Consider the following 18772-nt stretch of genomic DNA (forward strand, 5'->3'; position numbering starts at 1 on the left):
AAATGTCCTAGTTGCCCCCATTTCTGACCAATTTGATACCTGCCAACAGTAGAGAGGCATACATTGTGATTTGTTTAGGTAAAATACAGAAAAGCTGCTTAAAAATAAACAAAACTAGGCTGACCAGACGTTCCTATTTTCCCGGGACATTCCCAAATTTGAGCCCTGTGTCCCCTGTCCCAGTATATTTATCCAAAACCTGTGATTTGTCCCAGTTTTAAACAAGAAATGTCCCTATATTTAACCAGTTTGATACCTGCCAACAGTAAAGACAGACATAAACTGTCATTTGGTCAGGTAAAATACAGAAAAGCTGCCTAAAAATTACCAAAATACAAATAAGATGTGACTATATAAACTCACGTTAGTCATGAATGGTCTTTGGATAACAATTTGCCTTAATTATGCGCTTGTTTCAGTTTTATTATTACCAACCACTAAACAAATGGAGATGTCCCAGTTTTTTATTTTGAAAATTTGGTCACCCTAATTTTGATAATTTTTAAGTATTTTACCTAAACAAATGACAATGAATGCCTCTCTTTTCTGTTGGTTAAAAATAGGACAAATCACTGGTTTTGCATATATCTGCTGGGACAGGGGACACAGGGCTCAAAACTGGGACTGTCCCGAGTAAATAAGAACGTCTGGTCACCCTAGTTTAAGAGAAGAACTCAGCCTAAATATGCAAGGATTTGAGAGTTAATGAAATAAAACACAACTCCAGGTGGCCTGTTTGTGATGAGGAAACAAAAAAACAAAGAATACCTGGAAAAACATGCCTTCTTACAGTGAGTGAGCAGTGTCACCTCTCCACTGACGTGACCTGTAACTCGACCTGATGGCACCACCAGCTTATCTCCGTGGGTAGGGCTACGTTTAATGCCATACTGTGGAAGATTTCAGGTAAAGCAATAACATAACAATTTCAAGGTAAAGTATGCTCAATTTTTTATAAGCCTCAGTTTTGTTTTGGTTTAGGTCATAGCAGAAATATTATCCCAACAACAAACAACCTTACAATACTTCTTGTCTTGATGTAAGCTAAAAACATGACAAAACAACGGTAAATATATACATTTAAACATTAGGCCTGTTAACTGAGAAAACAGATTTTTATTGAAATTCATATATATATATGAACATCAACAAGTGTTATTTTTGAAAAAAGTGGCAAAAATACTGAAAAATATCAAAACATTGAACTGAAACATTAACAGATGTCAAATGTAAACACAGAACAAAATAGTGCAAAAAAATAAAATAAAATTGCACATAACAATTTTTTTTAATTTTTTTCAACTTTTTAACTATCTGGCCTCAGCAAGGCCACTCTAAATGCCTGTCTCAAGCTTTGATAAATGGAAACAAACACATCAATATAATGGAAAAAGCAGACAATAGAACATTAAGTGTCAGCTAATAACAAAAATGAACCAATTAAAACTCAATAAAGCTTCTCTCATTTCTACTCAGTGTTGGTCTTCTCAGTAGGTTTGGGGGGCCAGATGTTGGTGATGGCACAGCACACCTTCACGATCTTGTCCAGAAGTTTCTCCTCCTCTCCCTCACTTGAACGGAGCATAATGTGAGGCACCGGTCCAGTTAAAAAGGCGAACCTCCGAATATTCAACACTGCTTTTTTCACCGCGAGTCTTGGATTGGTAATCTTCTTCACCTCCGCTGCGTTTTTGGGTAAGACTTTCAAACATTTCCGTCCATTATTTTCTTGTAACTCATAGAAGCGATCGGCCAGGACCAAATCGCCAGGTAAAAGCCCCTCCAGAATCCCAGTTTGTTCAATGATCTCTTCGTCTTCGGCGTTGCTCTCAAATGCTTCAGATATGAACGTTATCTTGCTTCGTGGTGAAGCGCTGATCATGTATTTCACTGTTGTACCATGGAGCGTAGTTATACCAAAAATATCCACCATCACAGCCACGTGAACGCCAGAAGACTCAAAAAACCCAGTTAAATCGAACTTCATGGCTCTCCGGCAGGGCCACTGGACTGCGTGACTAAACTGGGCGTGCAAAACAGAAATTGTGTGAGTGATTGCCATAAGTGCCCTGCTTCTGGTTGTCTGAAATTGGTAGATCAGGTATTTGAGAGGCAAGTTCAACCTCAGATGCGTAAAGGTGAACAAAAACATCTGATACGGAGACCAGCTGTTGATGTTTTGAGGGAGGTGTGGAGCAACAGTATTCAGCAAGGCCTCAAAAGTATCCGAGTCTGGCAGTCCTGTGTAATATCGGACTTTCTCATTGTCGCCTAGAATAAAGGATTCCTCCATTTTCGAATTTTCAAGATTACTTCTGAGGAGATGGTTTTCCTCTAACAAATGGTTGATTTCATTGTGTCTACATTTATAGAGGTAGCATTCATTCACTTGGTAAGACTTCAGAGCCTGTAATTCAACTAGAAGTCTCTGTATTTCAGTGTGTTTTTGCACACAGCTTGCACACTCCACCACTTGTTTGTTCCATTCCATATTTTCACCTATGACGACTGCTTCAAAAGGTGGAGTGATCTGTTCTAAGCAGGTGCTCTGTGGTTGCAGAACGCGGTTTGGTGGTGCTAGGGGAGTGACGCTGTAGCCCAAGTTCAGAGATGGTGCCCAGTCCAGATCTGATTCAGTCCAATAATTAGGTTTGCCTGGAAAAACATACATACAAAGATAATAGTTAAAATACAAATGTAGGGTGACCAGATGTCCCTATTTCCCCAGGACAGTCCCAGTTTTGAGCCCTGTGTCCCCTGTCCCAGTGGATTTATCCAAAACCATTGATTTGTCCCAGTTTTATATGAGAAATGTCCCTGGTGTCCCTATTTTTAAAAAATTTTATGCCTGCCAACAGTAAAGAGAGGCGTACATTGTTATTTGTTTAAATAAAATACAGAAAAGCTGCTTAAAAACAACCAAAACACAAAAAATGTGACTATACTGACACACGTTAGTCGTGAATGGGCCGAGTGCATACGAATTTTCCTTAATTACGCACTTAATTACTATTCACAATTTTATTATTACTAACCATCACAAATTGGGGGTGTCCTAGTTTTTGATTTTGAAAATCTGGTCACCATAGCCCAGGGGTCTCCAACCTTTTTCCTGCGGTGAGCTACCTTTACAAAACAAAAATGCCAGAGAGCTCCTGATTTTAGGGGCAGCAAGAAACTGAGACGATTATAAAAAAGAGAGCAAGCCTTTGGGTACAGTTAGATGCCTACAAAACATAAACCATTGTCCATTTATTAGTGCACTAGGTTGGGCTTTAATATTATACATTTACAATGGTAATAGGCAAGTAATTAACGAAATTGTTGTTATTCACCACAATGGTATAAAACCGAAATCCCTTGGTGAGCTACTTAGAAGAGGGTGGAGAGCTACTTGTAGCTCCCCAGCTACAGGTTGGAGACCCCTGCCCTGTCCAGACTTTCGCCCTATTTTACGTAACCTTAAAATGGGTGGTGATGGAGTCTCCATTACCGCACCATCACACTCACTAACAGCTTCATCCACCAGGCTGTTAGGATGCTGGACTCTCCTCTCTCTAGCCGCCATGTGGCCAGGAAGCTAGGAATCTGCGTCTCCCTAAAGAACTTTGGACTTTTCCTTTTATTGTATTATTATTTAATTTACAAGATTGACAGTGAAAACATAATTAAACATTTTCAGATGCTCATGTGGAAATTGATAATAAACTTTTTGAACTAAACTGAAGGTTTTCTTAAATTCCTAACGTTTAGCTGCGAGGCTAAGTTTCAATTTTATAAACGATTCTGATAATAAACTGATAATAAACTTTATAAACTGATTTTTTTTTTTTTTTTTTACTATTTGGTGCTACCGTAGCCCACCTTTGTGAAAATGTAAGGAGCAGACTTTTGCAGTTTTGGGCATCTTGTCAAACGTGATATCGGGTCTTCTGATCGCTGTTACCCAGGCCATGCGTCTCCTCCGGGTCACCTCCGACAAGCGCACATTGTCTTTACGCCAAACTGGAAACCCGTGAAAACTCACTCCGGGATCTCTCGGAAAATTTCTTTTGCTGTTTTTGCATCCCTTTATACAACAGTAGGATACCATTGTGTAGGTTTTAAGAGAAATACCAAACTAAAAATAGACATGGGAAAGGCGAATCGTTACGAACTTTCCGATCTCCGATTTGGCGGTTTCCTTCCGCTGTAACGATATGCACGTGTTACCATGGTTACTGTCCTGAACGTGCTCATACGTGATATTAAGATTATTATATTTGTTTAATCACATAGTATTAAACATAAATAGAACATTATTATATTATTATGTTTTCTTTTTTAAGTTTATAGTTGTAGTTAAAGAGGGTTTTAAGGATTTTAAGGACTAATTAACAACTTTAAATTCACAATTAAATGTTTTCGACCAATAAGTTAAAACATATATTAAATATTTATACTCAATTGTGCCAAAAGTTCTCAAAAAGTCGCCAATATTTATTCTGAAACCCGTGAATGTAAGAAAATACCTTTTCAGGCCTAATCAGTCTTAATCAGCTTTAGATGGTTTATATAGGCTACAATACAGAGAAAGCAAAAAAAAAGTTGAACTTCAGTCCATAGTCTTGACTGCGCTTCCTATTCTTCAACCAATATTTAATTAACAAATGATTGTGCAAATTAGCCTTTGTGCTTTGGTTATTTGCTTACGCACATTATTTCTAGTGCACTGTAGTTAGGAGTTAAAAGCTAAAACTGATAGAATAAATAGGATGTCTGCGAGTTGTTTTATCTAAAATCTTTTCAAATTGCACAGGCTTTTAACAACATATACTAAAATTTTTAAAATGCTGTATTAACCCTCTCCAGGCAGGCGTTGCAGATTAGCAACAGCTAAATTCCAATTACCTACTTTCCACATCCATATTATATGAGCTTTTTTTACTCAGGAGCCTTTTCTCCCATCCATGCTGATAAACGTGGGCGATGCAGACTGTGCAAGAATGGCTACACGCAAACGGCCTGCCAGAAGTACAAAATACTTTTTTTTTTTACAAAGGATAAAAAAGTCAGAATTGTATATTACTACCCCATATTATAATTTTCCCCAAATATCAGATTTTTCCTGATACTAAAACTTAATTTGAGCCTGAGAGGGTTAAATAAAATAAGGAGTGCTTGTGTTGACGAGTGACTTGACCTTTTGTAGAGTGAAATGGATTTTGACACTAACAAAGCCAAAGCTAATGGGTCAATATTTCATTACAGCTATATGAAGTTGAAGGCAATACATTCTGATCTCTTTAAATAAAACTAATAACAACAATAGTTCAGGAAAATGTCAACAATAATGAACAATACAGGCCTGCTTCTTTACACAGTTTCTAAATATAACATTGTATAATTTATGTGAGGTAAACTGAAAAGGTATAATGATCTTTGCATTGATCTCTCTATGTTACTGTAAAAATACATTAAAAAAAATAGAGTGTGACATGTAATGGATATTTGGAAAATATCATCTTTAATTGTCTGTACAACATAATCCGATTGTCTCTATACTTCATAATACTTCATTCAGTAGTGCTTTGGCTTACAGACATTTGTTCTCATTTGATACAATAATACAATCTGATAAATATTAAGTTAATTTTCAACAGTGACCTAAACATATGCCAATAGAAAAGGTTAGCTCCATGGACTGTATAAAGAAGTGGACTAAAGGAGTGTGAAGTTACCCATAGAGTCCATCGTCAAATGAAGCTCACTGATGCAGCAGTAATGGGGTCAATTTGGAGCCGAGTTCTATATTAGGAAGAGGAATTTCTTAATAAATAAAATAGCTAAATAAAAACACCAGGGTCATGTAGTGTGGGTTAATATGAACAAAATGAGCTGGACATCATCAGTTATGGAAAGAGGGGTGACGTTTCAATGCAAAGTGAATCGGGGGCCGATGTCGATGGAGCCAGAATCATGCCAGTGCTCACTTCCTATTTGTGCCCGTTTACCAGGTTAACCATGTCCATTTTCAGATACTGTCTCTGGTTAGCTCTGAGCTTCTTTGATGAGCAATGCCAGTCTCCTGAAAGCCTGGAAGACAAAGAAAATGAAATGCAAATATGAATACAATGAATATCAACTAGGGCTGCAACAACAACTAATAGCATTCATTGTGATGAATATAAATAAATAGTTATCTGGAGTCTGTATCGACTCTTAACGTGACTTTAAAAAAGATTAATTTTCACCACTGAGCATAAAGTTAAAGGTGCATTATGCGACTTTTCTGCCTGTCTCCATGGAGATGTGTAGCCAGGCTGGCACCACCTAGTGCCTCTGCTCAATTACATTTCTCTACAGCAAATAGGTCAGGAATCAAAATACAATAGACAGATCGTAAAAACCCTGGAAGTGCAAGTTCAGGCACCAGCCAATCAGCAAAGAGCCATATATTCAATGTTGTCAACGATTCCCGAGATGGAGGATAAAGCCGGAATAAAGACAATGTTTGGTGAATTTCATCCAGAGGAAAGACGTTACTGTCCTTCTTCCTACAGGATTTGGGAAAAGCTTATTATACCAGTTAGCCCCGTTAGTGGCGCATTACATACGTGACTACCAAATAGCAGCGATTGGTTAAATGATAAAAAGTACCCAGGGCAGCCTACCGTTGAGCGAACAAATTCTAACACTGCGAGGTCAGCAGACGGTTTCTACGAAGTGAATGAATCAAGCTACGAGATGTCCACAGTAGGGCATAAACAGGTAAATAACAGGTGTTCCTGTTGCTCAAAAATAAACATGCTTTGTTATTGTGACTGGCTTTTCCGCCCCACAGATTTGACCTATAACATTCTGGTGGTGCCTCCTGCAAGTTTAGTGCCAAACTGTGAAACATTCTTGGCAAAGCAATGGAGAAAAGCATAGCAGACCCATCACCAGAAAAGTTATAGTGTACCTTTAAAACGACTAGAATATTGCTGTTTTAATGACAACCCTTCATTGTCTGTAGCTATAGTTTTATCCTCACATTTAGTTTTTTTGCAATCTGATGAATAATATATATATTTTTTTTGACTAATTAACATGATTAGTTGCAGATAATTCAGTGTTCAGCATTTTTTCAAAAACCATTCCTCCACAAACATTAAAATATCCAGTGTTATTCTGCATTAAAAAATGCTAACACTGTAGTTTAGATCTGTATGCCCTGAAATCTTATTCTTGTATTAGTTTGTCAGTTCATATTTCAGTCTCTTTGTCATTTTCCCAAATCAGCCCTAGTCAGATGCCATTATGTTACACAGTATTTTTGTAATTAAACAATAGTTGTACCTCATCCATTTGTTCTGGAGACGAGAGGGAGAAAGCAGCTCGCACATAGGCGCAGGGTTCACTGCTGTTGATCATAAAAACTCCTCCAGGAACAAGCAGTACCTTCAACAACAAACAAACAGAAATGGTACAGGTTAAATGGAAAACAACCTAGACAGAAACAATAGGGAGGTGGCTCTTACATGGCAAAGGGGGTGTTTAAAAATGACTGACCTGATAAATTAGCAATCAACAGTCTATTAGGGTCAAAGAAACTGGGAACTGCATTCATTATCACTAACCCAAAGGCATCTTCATTTTACAGTATATGAGCTTAATGGGATGGAAATAGACATGGTGATTTTGTGGTATGTCACTATTAGAAATGATTTGGTTCAATATTTAAGTTTTTTCTTATGGAATTTCTTATGAATATAATATAATATGAATATTTACTATATAATAATGACAGGACTTTTAGCTCCATCTGAGAGGAGGACATTAATTAGACAGGAAATTCCCCTTGAAGTTTTGAGCTGAAGAATGTTGAGGATTAGACTCTTATCCTCTGCCTACTCATGTATTTACAGAGATTTTCAGACGCTGCTGTTGGTCTCTAAACCCACTCGCTCTTAACAGTAATGACAGGTTTTAATCACCAACCTACACTGTTTCCAGCAATAACATGTCCATATGGCTTTTACGCTTGGGCACAGAGGGCACTGATGCATTCTGGGTACTTCACTTATGTACAGTGCTTTCTACTATTATTGGTGTATTGTGTAGGATGTAAAATTGTTTCTTAATGTAAAAAATCATTCAATAAATGAGTGGAAATAGAGGTTTTCTGCATATTAATCAATCTAGTTTTTTAATTAATTATATTTTTTTCCTTTAAAAACAAATAAAACTGGCTCTCAATATTAATTTCCTGAATATAAACAAGGACTTTTGCCAAAAGTCCCTCCAAGTTTGAACTCTGCTCTAAACAACAAGCTTTTACACAAGGATTGGCTGTGGACCTCACGATAAAAAGAAAAAAAAAAGTCATCTTGATTAAATTTTAATTGCACAATCCTCGTCTACGTCATAAGTTGTGTCTTGGGCTCCTAAAGTTTCCAAATTATTGTACAAAATTACACAGACTGACAGAATTATCAGTCATGTCACTACCAATACCAAAACCAATCACAAACATTTAGGTATTTTACGATTAAAGTCCATTTGACAGGTTAGACTTCTCATTTCACTGACTATTTCACCTCTTTCTCCAGCGCCTTTTCCAGTATCAGCTTGTGTGTGTCAGTGATTCCCTTTAATTTGATCCACAGGAACATCCCCGCCTTTGGGGCGTGCCACTCTGCCACATCTGTGTACATAACAGATTTAGGGATTATGCTGTAATTCAAAACATGCAAATCAAAACCGGCCACAAGAGGGCAGAGTAGTCAAGTATTTTAGTCAGGAGAAAACTAAATATAATCTAGTGTAAATTTGACTTTTTAGGCAAATAAAAACATACACTTCTCTTTCATTTCAGAAATAAAAATATTAAAATGTGCATTATGTAACTATCTTGTGTCTATCTTGCATTTATTAATTTGCATTTAACTTAAACTGTTGATCAAAATACCTTAAAAAACACACATTTTTAGTGGAAGTGGGGTTGCCTCTCTACAAATCTGACCTGGCCTGGTGGCATCTCCTACCTGCCTCCATGGAGAGTGATAAATTTAATGCCAGACTGTGGAAAATTCTGGGCAAATCTCCATGAAACAAGCAGTCAATGAGCAGTCAGTCCACCAGAAAAGTAACATAGAGCACCTTTATTTTGACTCAAAATTGAACGATGTCATTTTCAAAACAAACCTTTAAGCCACTTCTCTGCAGAGCTGACCATGGCGTCTTTCTGCTTCTTGTAAAACTCTATGACCCTGAGGAGATAGTAATAAAAGTAAATTATAAACACGCTTCTTGTTCTTTAATAAAAAGTTTGGTATTTGTATTTTTGTAACAGAAAAACCATGTTGCACTTACCCGTCGATATGTTGGAGGAAACCCTGTTCACCCCAACTGTGCAGCAACTGGGACACCATCAACTGAAGGACAAATGCTCAAGTTACTACAATGTAAATTAAAAATCAACCAGTATAGGATATTTTAAGGATTTTTTATGGACAACTGATACTTAAAGTGATATTTTTCAGTCAGTACAGACAGATGATTTTGATTATTTTCCCCAAATTATATAATCTTCAAACTACAAGAGAGTCACATTTTGTACACTTTCCTCTTTGTAGTGATGTGTTCAAATAAAGCTTTATTTACACAGCTGGACGGCACAAACAAAAGATTCTCTGCTGGGGATTTAAGGCCGATAACCAATGAGCTAAACAGAGCAAATATTTATCTATCTCTAGTGTAAATATAAGGCAAAATGGTGACGCTTATCATTTTACTTCCTGATTAGACTTGGGCAGCAGAGGTGGTACAAAAGCTGTAAAAGTATTGAGTAGTAGACATTTACAAAAATAAAATATAATTGTTTTCAGTTGACCCTGTTACCTGAGTAAAAGAGCTTGTGTGCATTGTAGAGGCCTGAATGTGCAGCACCACTCTCTCCACCAAAGGCTTTGGCCCAGTGACAAACCCAAGTCTTAACCTGAAACACAGAGACAACATATTTTGCAAGACAGTTAAACCATCCGAGGCATCTTCTCTTTGACAGTGGAACAGGGTGCCGCTCCAAGTAATTAGTCTGTAAACACAACAATAACCTGCAATCATGTTTGGACTAGTTTGAGATCAGAGCAGAGAATATGGAAAGCAGTAAACGTTGCTAAATATCAGATGTTGGAGGATTAAAGATTTTGCGTTTTATATTACAGGATAATAAAAGTATTCTAGAGTATTCATTATCCACAAATTGCAAACTAAACTGTAACAAACAAGCTTTTATAGTTAAAATAGTGACATTTGTCCTAATCATTTACTGCCACTAGATGTCCCTAAACTCACTTCTTCCACCAGGATCTTGGTCAGGAATACCTATTTGAGGGATTATCTGGATTTGCAGGGCTGTGAGTTATTGATACTTTGCAAAGACATTACACTGGGGGTGTTCTACATGTATCTCTATTGGCAGAATGTTCAGCAGTTATCATGGTGAGACAATGCACACATTAGCAAACACAGCCAAAAGGTTTTGACAGAAAACTCAAGAAAAAATGCAAAATGGATTAAAACAGCACATCTTCAGGAGCCTGTGATCAATACGAGTGTTCATGTTCCTGTTTATGTGTTTGATTTTCAACAAAAATGTGGGAGTGACTGAAAAACTGTTGGCTAATGCTGGCTAACTTGTGACTATAATTTTATGTATGAATGATGCATGGAAGTTATATAGTTTCTATTGTATGTAGTTTTTGTATTTTCAAATAACCATACACGCAGCTACACACGGGTTATCATACCAATCAAAGAGAGAAATAAAATTACAAACAAACCCCAGAAGAAAAGACTCACCCCGAGGAGAGAATTTTGGAGAACGAGTCTGTTCGAATCACTCGCCCATCGACGTCCATGGAGAGGAACGTGGGGGCCCAGGGCTGTACTCAAATATTACAAAGGATTTTAAACCAATTGGCTTCTATAAATCAGATTAAAATTGATATTAGGTACATTTTATACACTATACCTTGTCAAACTGCAAGAAATAGTAGGGGTCGTCTTCAATGATAAGCATGTCGTACTGCTGTGCCAGCTGGAATTAGAAATACCTTTAAAAATCTAAAGAAATGGCCTTGTCTTGTAAAAATTTTACTAAAAATGTATGTGCAACTAAGGTTTAGATTTTCTATTGTTTGTAGGTTGTAGGGTTAGCAGTAGGGATGTCACAATATTAACATTTTGTGGTCAATTATTGTGAGAACAGATGTCACAATTTAACAATTATTGACAACATGACCAAACAACTGTGAAATCTTTTGTTATCACCGGCTAATATTATCGTTCCATAGTTATTGCTTTATTTAGATTAATGTTACACAGTATGGCATTAAATATATCTATGGAGGCAAACAGGTGACGTCACTCACCAGACCGCATTACAAATCTGTGGAGAGTTGATTTACATTAACGGCATATAGTTCAGGTGAATCCATCTCCATGCTGGACCCCAACCCACGAAACTGGCATAGTGCGCCTTTAATACAAACTTTAAGTAGATCCTACTCTGTACCTTAAGAACAAACTCAGCCCACCTGGTAGACGTCTCTCTTGCGTTGCTCGGTCATGGAGGCCCCAGTGGGGTTGCCTCCGTTGGGGATGGTGTACAGGACTTTGGGGACCGAGCTGTTCGGTTTGTGGACATCAGATGGACTCCAGCGAGAGAGGACCAGCCTCAGCGCCTCAGGGTCCATCCCGTGTTCATCACTCGCAACGTTTATGAGGTTACAACCAAGAGGCTGCAGCTGGAGAGAGAGAGGATAGAATTCGTTTAGAAAACAAGAGATCTGAAATAGTCCATGTTCTAAGTTTACTATTTTTCAAATAAATCTCCAAAATGAAAATCCTTTTCACAATTTATTTGAAAGTGGGTCACAAACTTGCCATATCACTCTATGGCTTCATGTTTTTTATCTAAAAATAATCACACCTTTAGAGTTGAATAATGGCACCAATTTCTGAAGATGAAGAAGAGATTTGCTCATAAACTAGTAAACCTAAAGCATTCAGAAAACCCTACAAAATGTTAAAATAAAAGTGTATAGCTATTCAGGAAACAACAATATGAATTTTGACTCAACTCAATTATATAGACCTCTATAATTATAAAAGAACAATACTGAGGAGTGGAAAAAGTAGAAAGAAATTAAACTTCAGTGAAAGTAAAATACTGATTAAAAAACAAACACACGTAAAAAAAAAGATTGGACAGATTAACTGTTTGGACACACACACAACACTTAATTTATGTCAGTGTTTTGTTTTTTCTTTACAAAGGTGGAAAAATTGAAAAAGCAATAAAAGAAACAAGATAGCACATTTTAGTCAGTGTTTAGATGTTTAAAAAAAAGTAAAAGTACTATTACTTCAAAATGATATTATATCTAGAGCACAAATGGAAAAAGTAGAAAATATGGTGTGGGGGGCTAAAATAACTATTAATATTGAAAACATTAAAACACTTCTTACCGCGGCAAGAGTGCCCGAGTATGTCGGAGCATCAAGCAAAACATTATCTCCAGGATTCACCAACATCTCAAACACCTTCAGAATTGAACACATAAATAATGTTATACTGATAATCACATACAAAGTCTTTAGAGCTTTTAACATTATTATAACATATTATATATTATATTATAGCATTCTGGTTAAACTTTCTTTTCAGACTATCGTCTCAGATATTTTTTTGGACATCTGGTAACAGTTTAATAACTACACACCATCTACAGTCTTAATAAAGTGTGTATTAAGACTTAATTTATGATGAACAAATAGTTTATTAAGAATAATATGGCTTGGTAACTGCTTAATTAGTTGATTGGGAGTTAGTGGTAGGATATTAAAGTATAAACAAAGCATCATTCTTAATAAATGTGTTCATTATGAATTAAATCTTTCTTCATGCTTTATTAAGGCTACTTAAGGTGTAGTTATTATAAAGTATTGCTGAACTACTTATGATAAATTTACCTTACAGAGCCCCTCTTGGCTGCCCGTGGTCACACACATTTCTGTGTGAGGGTTCGGAGGATTGTGAAGACTCTTAAATAAATCTTTCATCCACGTCAACAGCTCTGGGATCCTAACAAAACAAAATACAACTCACACTTATCTCAAAACGATTAATTTCAGGGTTATCTTCTTGGACAAACAACTACAGTGACAATGTCAATCGGTCAATACAGTGAAAGGGAGATAGTGACTGATAAGATGAACTATTTGGCCACTGACAATGCAGTAAAGAATACTCTCAGTGCTGCATTCACACTCACATTGAAATTAAGTCTAAACTGGGGCCAAACCTGGAACAGAACCAAACCAAGTCTAGATCAAGACTTAACTACACATATTAATTAACATTTAATTAACATATCCAGCTAGCATTTATTCATTACGGGAGGGTCTGTTGCTCTAAAATACATTAATTCTTTCTAGGAATAGAGGTGACTCTCCACAGATCTGATTTGTAATGCATAGTAGTGCTGTAACCTGCTTTTCTCCCTTGTGTCAGATAATTGGGGATAATAGGGTTAATCTATACTGTGGAACATTCTAGACAAAACAATAATATCTTCATGGAGACAAGCAGGTGGCAGACTCAGAAAAGTTACATAGTGCACCATACCACATAGAGTATGAGTACTGTTTCAACAGATTCATAATGATTACATTTTCCAGACAAATCTTTCACCTATTATACGCTAATATTTAAGCATATAATAGGTGAAAGATATTTAACCAAGTAAGTTGGTTAAATATCTTTAGTTTAACACTATATGTACCAGCAAAAAACAAAAAAAAGAAGAAAAACTCTGATTTTTTTTTTTTTCAACAAATGCAGTGAACTAGTAACACTAATTGTACATTCCACTAGAACACTAGAACTACACTGTAATCAGCCCAAATAAAAATGAACAAAGACTTAAAACATAATGAACAAATAGTTTATTGAGAACATTCTGCTCTTTGGTATAGTAACTACTTAATAATAATTTGAGGATTTGGATTTGATAATAAGGATTTTAGGCCTGCTAACCTCAAATCCTTAATTAAAGAGTTACTAAAACTGCATAATTCTTAATAAACAATGTGTTCATTATGAATTACATCTTTATTCATGCTTTATTAAGGCTAATTAAAGTGTAAAAATTATATAAAGTGCCATAAATAGTAGATTCACTCACCCACTAGAAGCAGAGTACTGTAAAGCCCTCTTCATTGTCGTCTCGTCAAAGTTCACCATTGGACCATTTCTGACCTGTATTGAGGCGGAGAGGAACGGGAAGGTGTTTGGGTTCGGGGCTCCTCCAGCCAAAGAGATGAGCGAGGGGGGCGAACGCTGCTGCAACTCAGCTACAAAAACACAAGCAAAAATAACACTATGGGATGATGTGTAATGTGGCAAATAATTTCATAACCAAATGCAACAACAAGAGTAACCAATTGTCTTGATAAAGATGTTATAAAAATACATTTTGTATAAAAATGTTAAAGCCCTTCTAAGTAACTTTTGAGATTTGGATTTTATTGCACTGAAAAACATGTCTCAATGAAAATGTTGTTTGTTTGACTATAATAATCCACAGTATGGCATAAAACGTATGTATGTCCAAGGAAAATGTGTCAAAGTTTGGTTTAAACTTTCTACTGAATCCTGCAGGTCACATACCACCTTCAGAAAGTGACACAGTGCTGCTTTAAGTATTACTACGTGGTGCATTCTTTTTTTTTTTTCCTTTTTTTTTTTGAGAACTGAGAGAAACCTATTATACCCTCTTTTTTCTAATACAAAAAATAATGCATTTTATCAACATCTTATACTGTATAACATTTTTCTGTACAATATTTTCCTGTACAATGAATCTTATACTTACTGAGGACCCTGATGAGGGAGGGTTTTCTGGCTGCACTCACAGCTGTCAAAAACCGGGCATAATTCATCGTTTTTCCTGCAAAATATATTTAAAGACGTTATTTACCTTGCAGTATTTAAAGTTGTCAGGTAATGTGGGGTTGGCACCTGTTGAAGCGTACTGAATTTTGCTTGAGTCCATTGTATTAGCGCGGTATAACTAATTTCTTGCGTAAAAACCCAGTGTATAAGACTGTGTGCCGTCTCTGTCTGCACTCCACGTGACAGACAGTGGGAGCTTTTATTTACACAAGCAAACTCTGAATATATGAGACATTCTCCGCCTCGCTTCAGGTCGATCTCATTCGTTTGGCACAAAATGAACCCATTGCATCATACATTACTTTCGTTTGTTTAATAATTACACCGTTTCGTGCACATTTACAGCAACTCGCTTTGTGACTGACCTTCTATTCAGGTTCGCCCGAGGGATTGTGGTTAATGTATTTGTGGAATACAGTCGATGCGGAGTGGTCATCTGCACCGTCCTTTGCGTGGACTACAATTCCCAAAATCTGTGCCAAAAAAGCGATGACAACAAACCCTAGCTTAGTTGTTTGAAGTCATACCGATTAATCTGGTTCGGACAGCGTTTTTCCCTTTCTGCTCCAGGCTTGACGAACCCGGCAGAGGAGCTTGGAGCATTCATTGAGATTTTAATTCTGTTTTTGTCCTCTAGAGAGCGATCCACCTGTCACAACACCGGAAGAGCAGTAACAAAACCAGTGAGCGCACTTCCGGGACTATAGCCACATTTTAGTTTTGAGATAAACATTCAAAAATATCGCTTATTTTGTTCAGCGATGCTTTCTAGGTATTTTTCACGTTTTTCGTTATGATTTAAACCCACCGTTAATGTTATCGTACTTCTAAATCGTATATTTATGTGGAAATGCTGACAGGCTAACAAGCTGCTATCTGCCTAATCCGTCGCACTGCAACAAGAGAAAGGCAAAAGCTCGTTCAGCTTTCATCTCCAGTGTATAAACTGCACATCAAAATGGATATTTACAGTCATTTAGCGTTGTAGTATATTTCAGTGTTTGTATCTTCACCTTCCTTCGTTTCCAATGGGCAAAAGGAAAGACATGATTCACCCCAGGTTCCTCAGTAAGTATCTGCGAAATAATTAACTTATTTATTTACAAAATCTGCATGTCTTAATATTTAACAATCACGTCAAATACAAATTATTACTTGAACAGTGGATATTGCAAACCATTGTTGGTCAATTGCATACTTGCATACTTCTGTATATTGATTAAAAAATACACAATTTAAATTGAACACCAATCAAACGGTTTAACATATTGTTTATATACAAAATATCGTGTCCAAACTCGCTTGGCTGTATGATGATGATGATAATGATGGGATATTTATGAAATTATAAATTGTTCCTCTTCTTAGGTGAGGGCAGCTCCTCTCTCCACAGTGTCCATAAACACAAACACAAACATAAGAAGCAGAAGAAGCACAAAAAGAAGCACCATAGTTTCCCAGAGGTCCCTGAACCCATCCCAGTCCCTCCTCCTCGACCTCCTCCACAGCTTCGATTAAAGATCAAACTTGGAGGACAGACGCTCGGGACCAAGAGGTGACAAATGTTTGAAACCAAGTACATTAGTTCATTATATATTGTATATAGTGTATTGTTGTTTAGCAACACTTAAAGGTGCATTATGTAATTGTTTCTGGTGTGAGGGTTTGCCACCTGCTTGTCTCTGTTGAGATGTTATTACTTTGCCTGGAATGTTTCACAGTATGCATTTAAACCTGTCCATCTTGCATTTAATATGTAACTGGTGAGAAAGCTTTCCTGTCCACAAAATAGACAAGTATAATGCTGTGCTGTGGAGCAAACAATAACATCTCCATGAAGAAAAACAGGTAGCAGACTCTGCCATAAATGTTATGTAGTGCACCTTTTAGTATTAAGTATATATTAAGCAGATATTTTATTTTATTTCTTTGTTCCTCTGTAGTGTTCCAACATTCACAGTACATCCCGGTGTGGCTCGCCCTCCATCTCCTCTGATGATCATTGACAATGACAGCGATGACGATGATGAGGAGGATGAAGAGGAGCCATCGGTGCCTCTGGAGCAGTACAGAGCATGGCTGGGTATAAACTACATCTACATACTACAGACTCATAAGATATAGAGCATATAGGGCACAAGTGGCACAGGCTCTACTGAATGCACAATAGCTACTAACGTTTGGCTTTAAAAAAAAAAGGTATAAAAGTGTGCCTTACTGTTAAAGTACTTAATAAGAGAAATATATATCTTTTTTACTGCTAAATGACATTTTTATTGATAATGGCCAAACAAACAATTATAGTTATTTGTCTTATGATTTAAAGTTTGCAGTTTGAAGTGTGTTGACATCTGTGACTAAAGAAAATGTCTCCACTGTTCAATCCTGTCCTTGACATTGTGCTGTGTCTCTCAGATGAGGACAGTAACATGGCGTCTTCCCCGATGCCCAGCATGGACTCAGACTCTCTGCCTGTAGACGAGGAAGAGCGATGGCTGGATGCTCTGGAAAAAGGAGAGTTGGACGACAACGGAGACCTGAAGAAAGAGGTGGACGAGTCGTTGCTTCACTGCCAGACAGGTCAGACTGTTAAAACTCATACTTTTCAACTGTCTGCATTATTCAGTGCTTCTCTAATGAATGTGTTTGTTAAGATGAATAAATTAGGACATGTATCACCTTGTTTTTGATACGGCAAAAAATATATATAATATATATAATTACTTTTTATGCATCATATGTAGTGACTGGGTAGTTTGGAGTAATTGAGTACCTTTAGGATAATCACTTTCCACATATGTGGAAAAATGGTAATGAAGTCACATATAGTGTCTTACTTTACCTAACACTGACTGTGTTTACATGACATTTCAAAACTCTGATTACTCCAGAAATCAGATCATGATCAAATTTTTGTTGTGCATGTAAACAGGTACATCTGGTGTGAATTGATTGTGATTTTCTTACCTGTGCAGGTTTTGACAAAGAAAATTCTACTTTATAATTTTCTGTCCATGTAAATGTGCCTAGTGTAAAATCTAGAAAAAGTCCTGACGTGTATTTTCATTACTTTCAGAAAGCGTTACTCCACAAGCAACAGATTCAGCCTCTATTGGAGCTACCCATGGGGTACAAGGAGAAGGAGATGACTGCAGAGATGATGCAAAAACGAGAGGAACGGGCCCGAAAACGGCGCCTCCAAGCCCAGAAAAAGGCTGAAGAAAACAAAAATCAAACCATTGAAAGACTCACGAAAACTAGTAAGGCCAAGATCAAGAGCATGAGGGAAAGGAAGTCTAAGCAAAACCAGTGTCCCATGGTCAGATACTTGGATACAAAGGAGGGAGTGGCTATATCGTTTCCTACAGGAGTACAAGCACCTCTCCCTGTCCCACCCATAGCCCACCTGCCTGGGCCGGTCCAGTGTGGGGTCAGTGGGTGCTCCAATGTAAAGAAATACGCCTGTTCAAAGACTGGGGTTCCCCTCTGCAGCCTGGAGTGCTACAAGAGGAATCTGCTACTGGTGCAAAGTGTAGCTTAGGTTAATAAATGTACTTTAAAACACAGCTCTGGGAGAAATATCAAGAGGACATATTCTATTTCTGGTGCTTTCTAACTATACTAAATAATGGTCATAATGTTAGTAGTAATTTTTCAATCTTCCCAATAAAGTTTTTCCTCAGAGCTGAATGTGGAGATGCTGTCATAGACTCATAGAAATTAGGTTTTTGTTCACATTTCATCTGCTACAAATAACGATAATGTCTTGGTCATCTTTTCCCTATCTAA

General features: G+C 37.0%; 2 protein-coding genes across 4 annotated transcripts; one reads left to right on the forward strand and one right to left on the reverse strand.

Annotated features, from left to right (window-relative positions):
* Positions 1-5489: 5489 nt before the first annotated feature.
* aadat (aminoadipate aminotransferase) lies at positions 5490-15636 on the reverse strand. 3 transcript variants are annotated; one of them, XM_055156511.1, is made up of 14 exons: positions 15349-15636; positions 14904-14978; positions 14214-14382; positions 13000-13111; positions 12496-12570; positions 11562-11771; positions 10997-11062; positions 10825-10907; positions 9865-9961; positions 9337-9398; positions 9169-9233; positions 8562-8668; positions 7321-7422; positions 5490-6075 (listed from the first exon to the last, which is right to left on the reverse strand). In XM_055156511.1, the coding sequence occupies exons 2-14, from the start codon at positions 14968-14970 to the stop codon at positions 6031-6033; spliced, it is 1260 nt and encodes a 419-aa protein (XP_055012486.1). In that variant the 5' UTR covers positions 14971-14978; positions 15349-15636; the 3' UTR covers positions 5490-6030. The 3 variants fall into 3 exon arrangements, with proteins under 3 accessions (XP_055012486.1, XP_055012485.1, XP_020792101.1); XM_055156510.1 differs by having other exon boundaries at positions 15511-15621; XM_020936442.2 differs by lacking the exon at positions 15349-15636 and adding an exon at positions 15050-15235.
* A 15-nt stretch (positions 15637-15651) lies between these two features.
* On the forward strand, positions 15652-18673 carry ino80b (INO80 complex subunit B). Its single transcript, XM_055156513.1, has 5 exons — positions 15652-16051; positions 16352-16538; positions 16927-17066; positions 17399-17571; positions 18060-18673. The coding sequence occupies exons 1-5, from the start codon at positions 16012-16014 to the stop codon at positions 18522-18524; spliced, it is 1005 nt and encodes a 334-aa protein (XP_055012488.1). The 5' UTR covers positions 15652-16011; the 3' UTR covers positions 18525-18673.
* Positions 18674-18772: the final 99 nt, after the last annotated feature.

Source organism: Boleophthalmus pectinirostris, unplaced genomic scaffold (genome assembly GCF_026225935.1).
Source record: "Boleophthalmus pectinirostris isolate CB_2022bp ecotype Guang Dong unplaced genomic scaffold, ASM2622593v1 HiC_scaffold_20, whole genome shotgun sequence".
Lineage (NCBI taxonomy): Eukaryota > Metazoa > Chordata > Actinopteri > Gobiiformes > Gobiidae > Boleophthalmus > Boleophthalmus pectinirostris.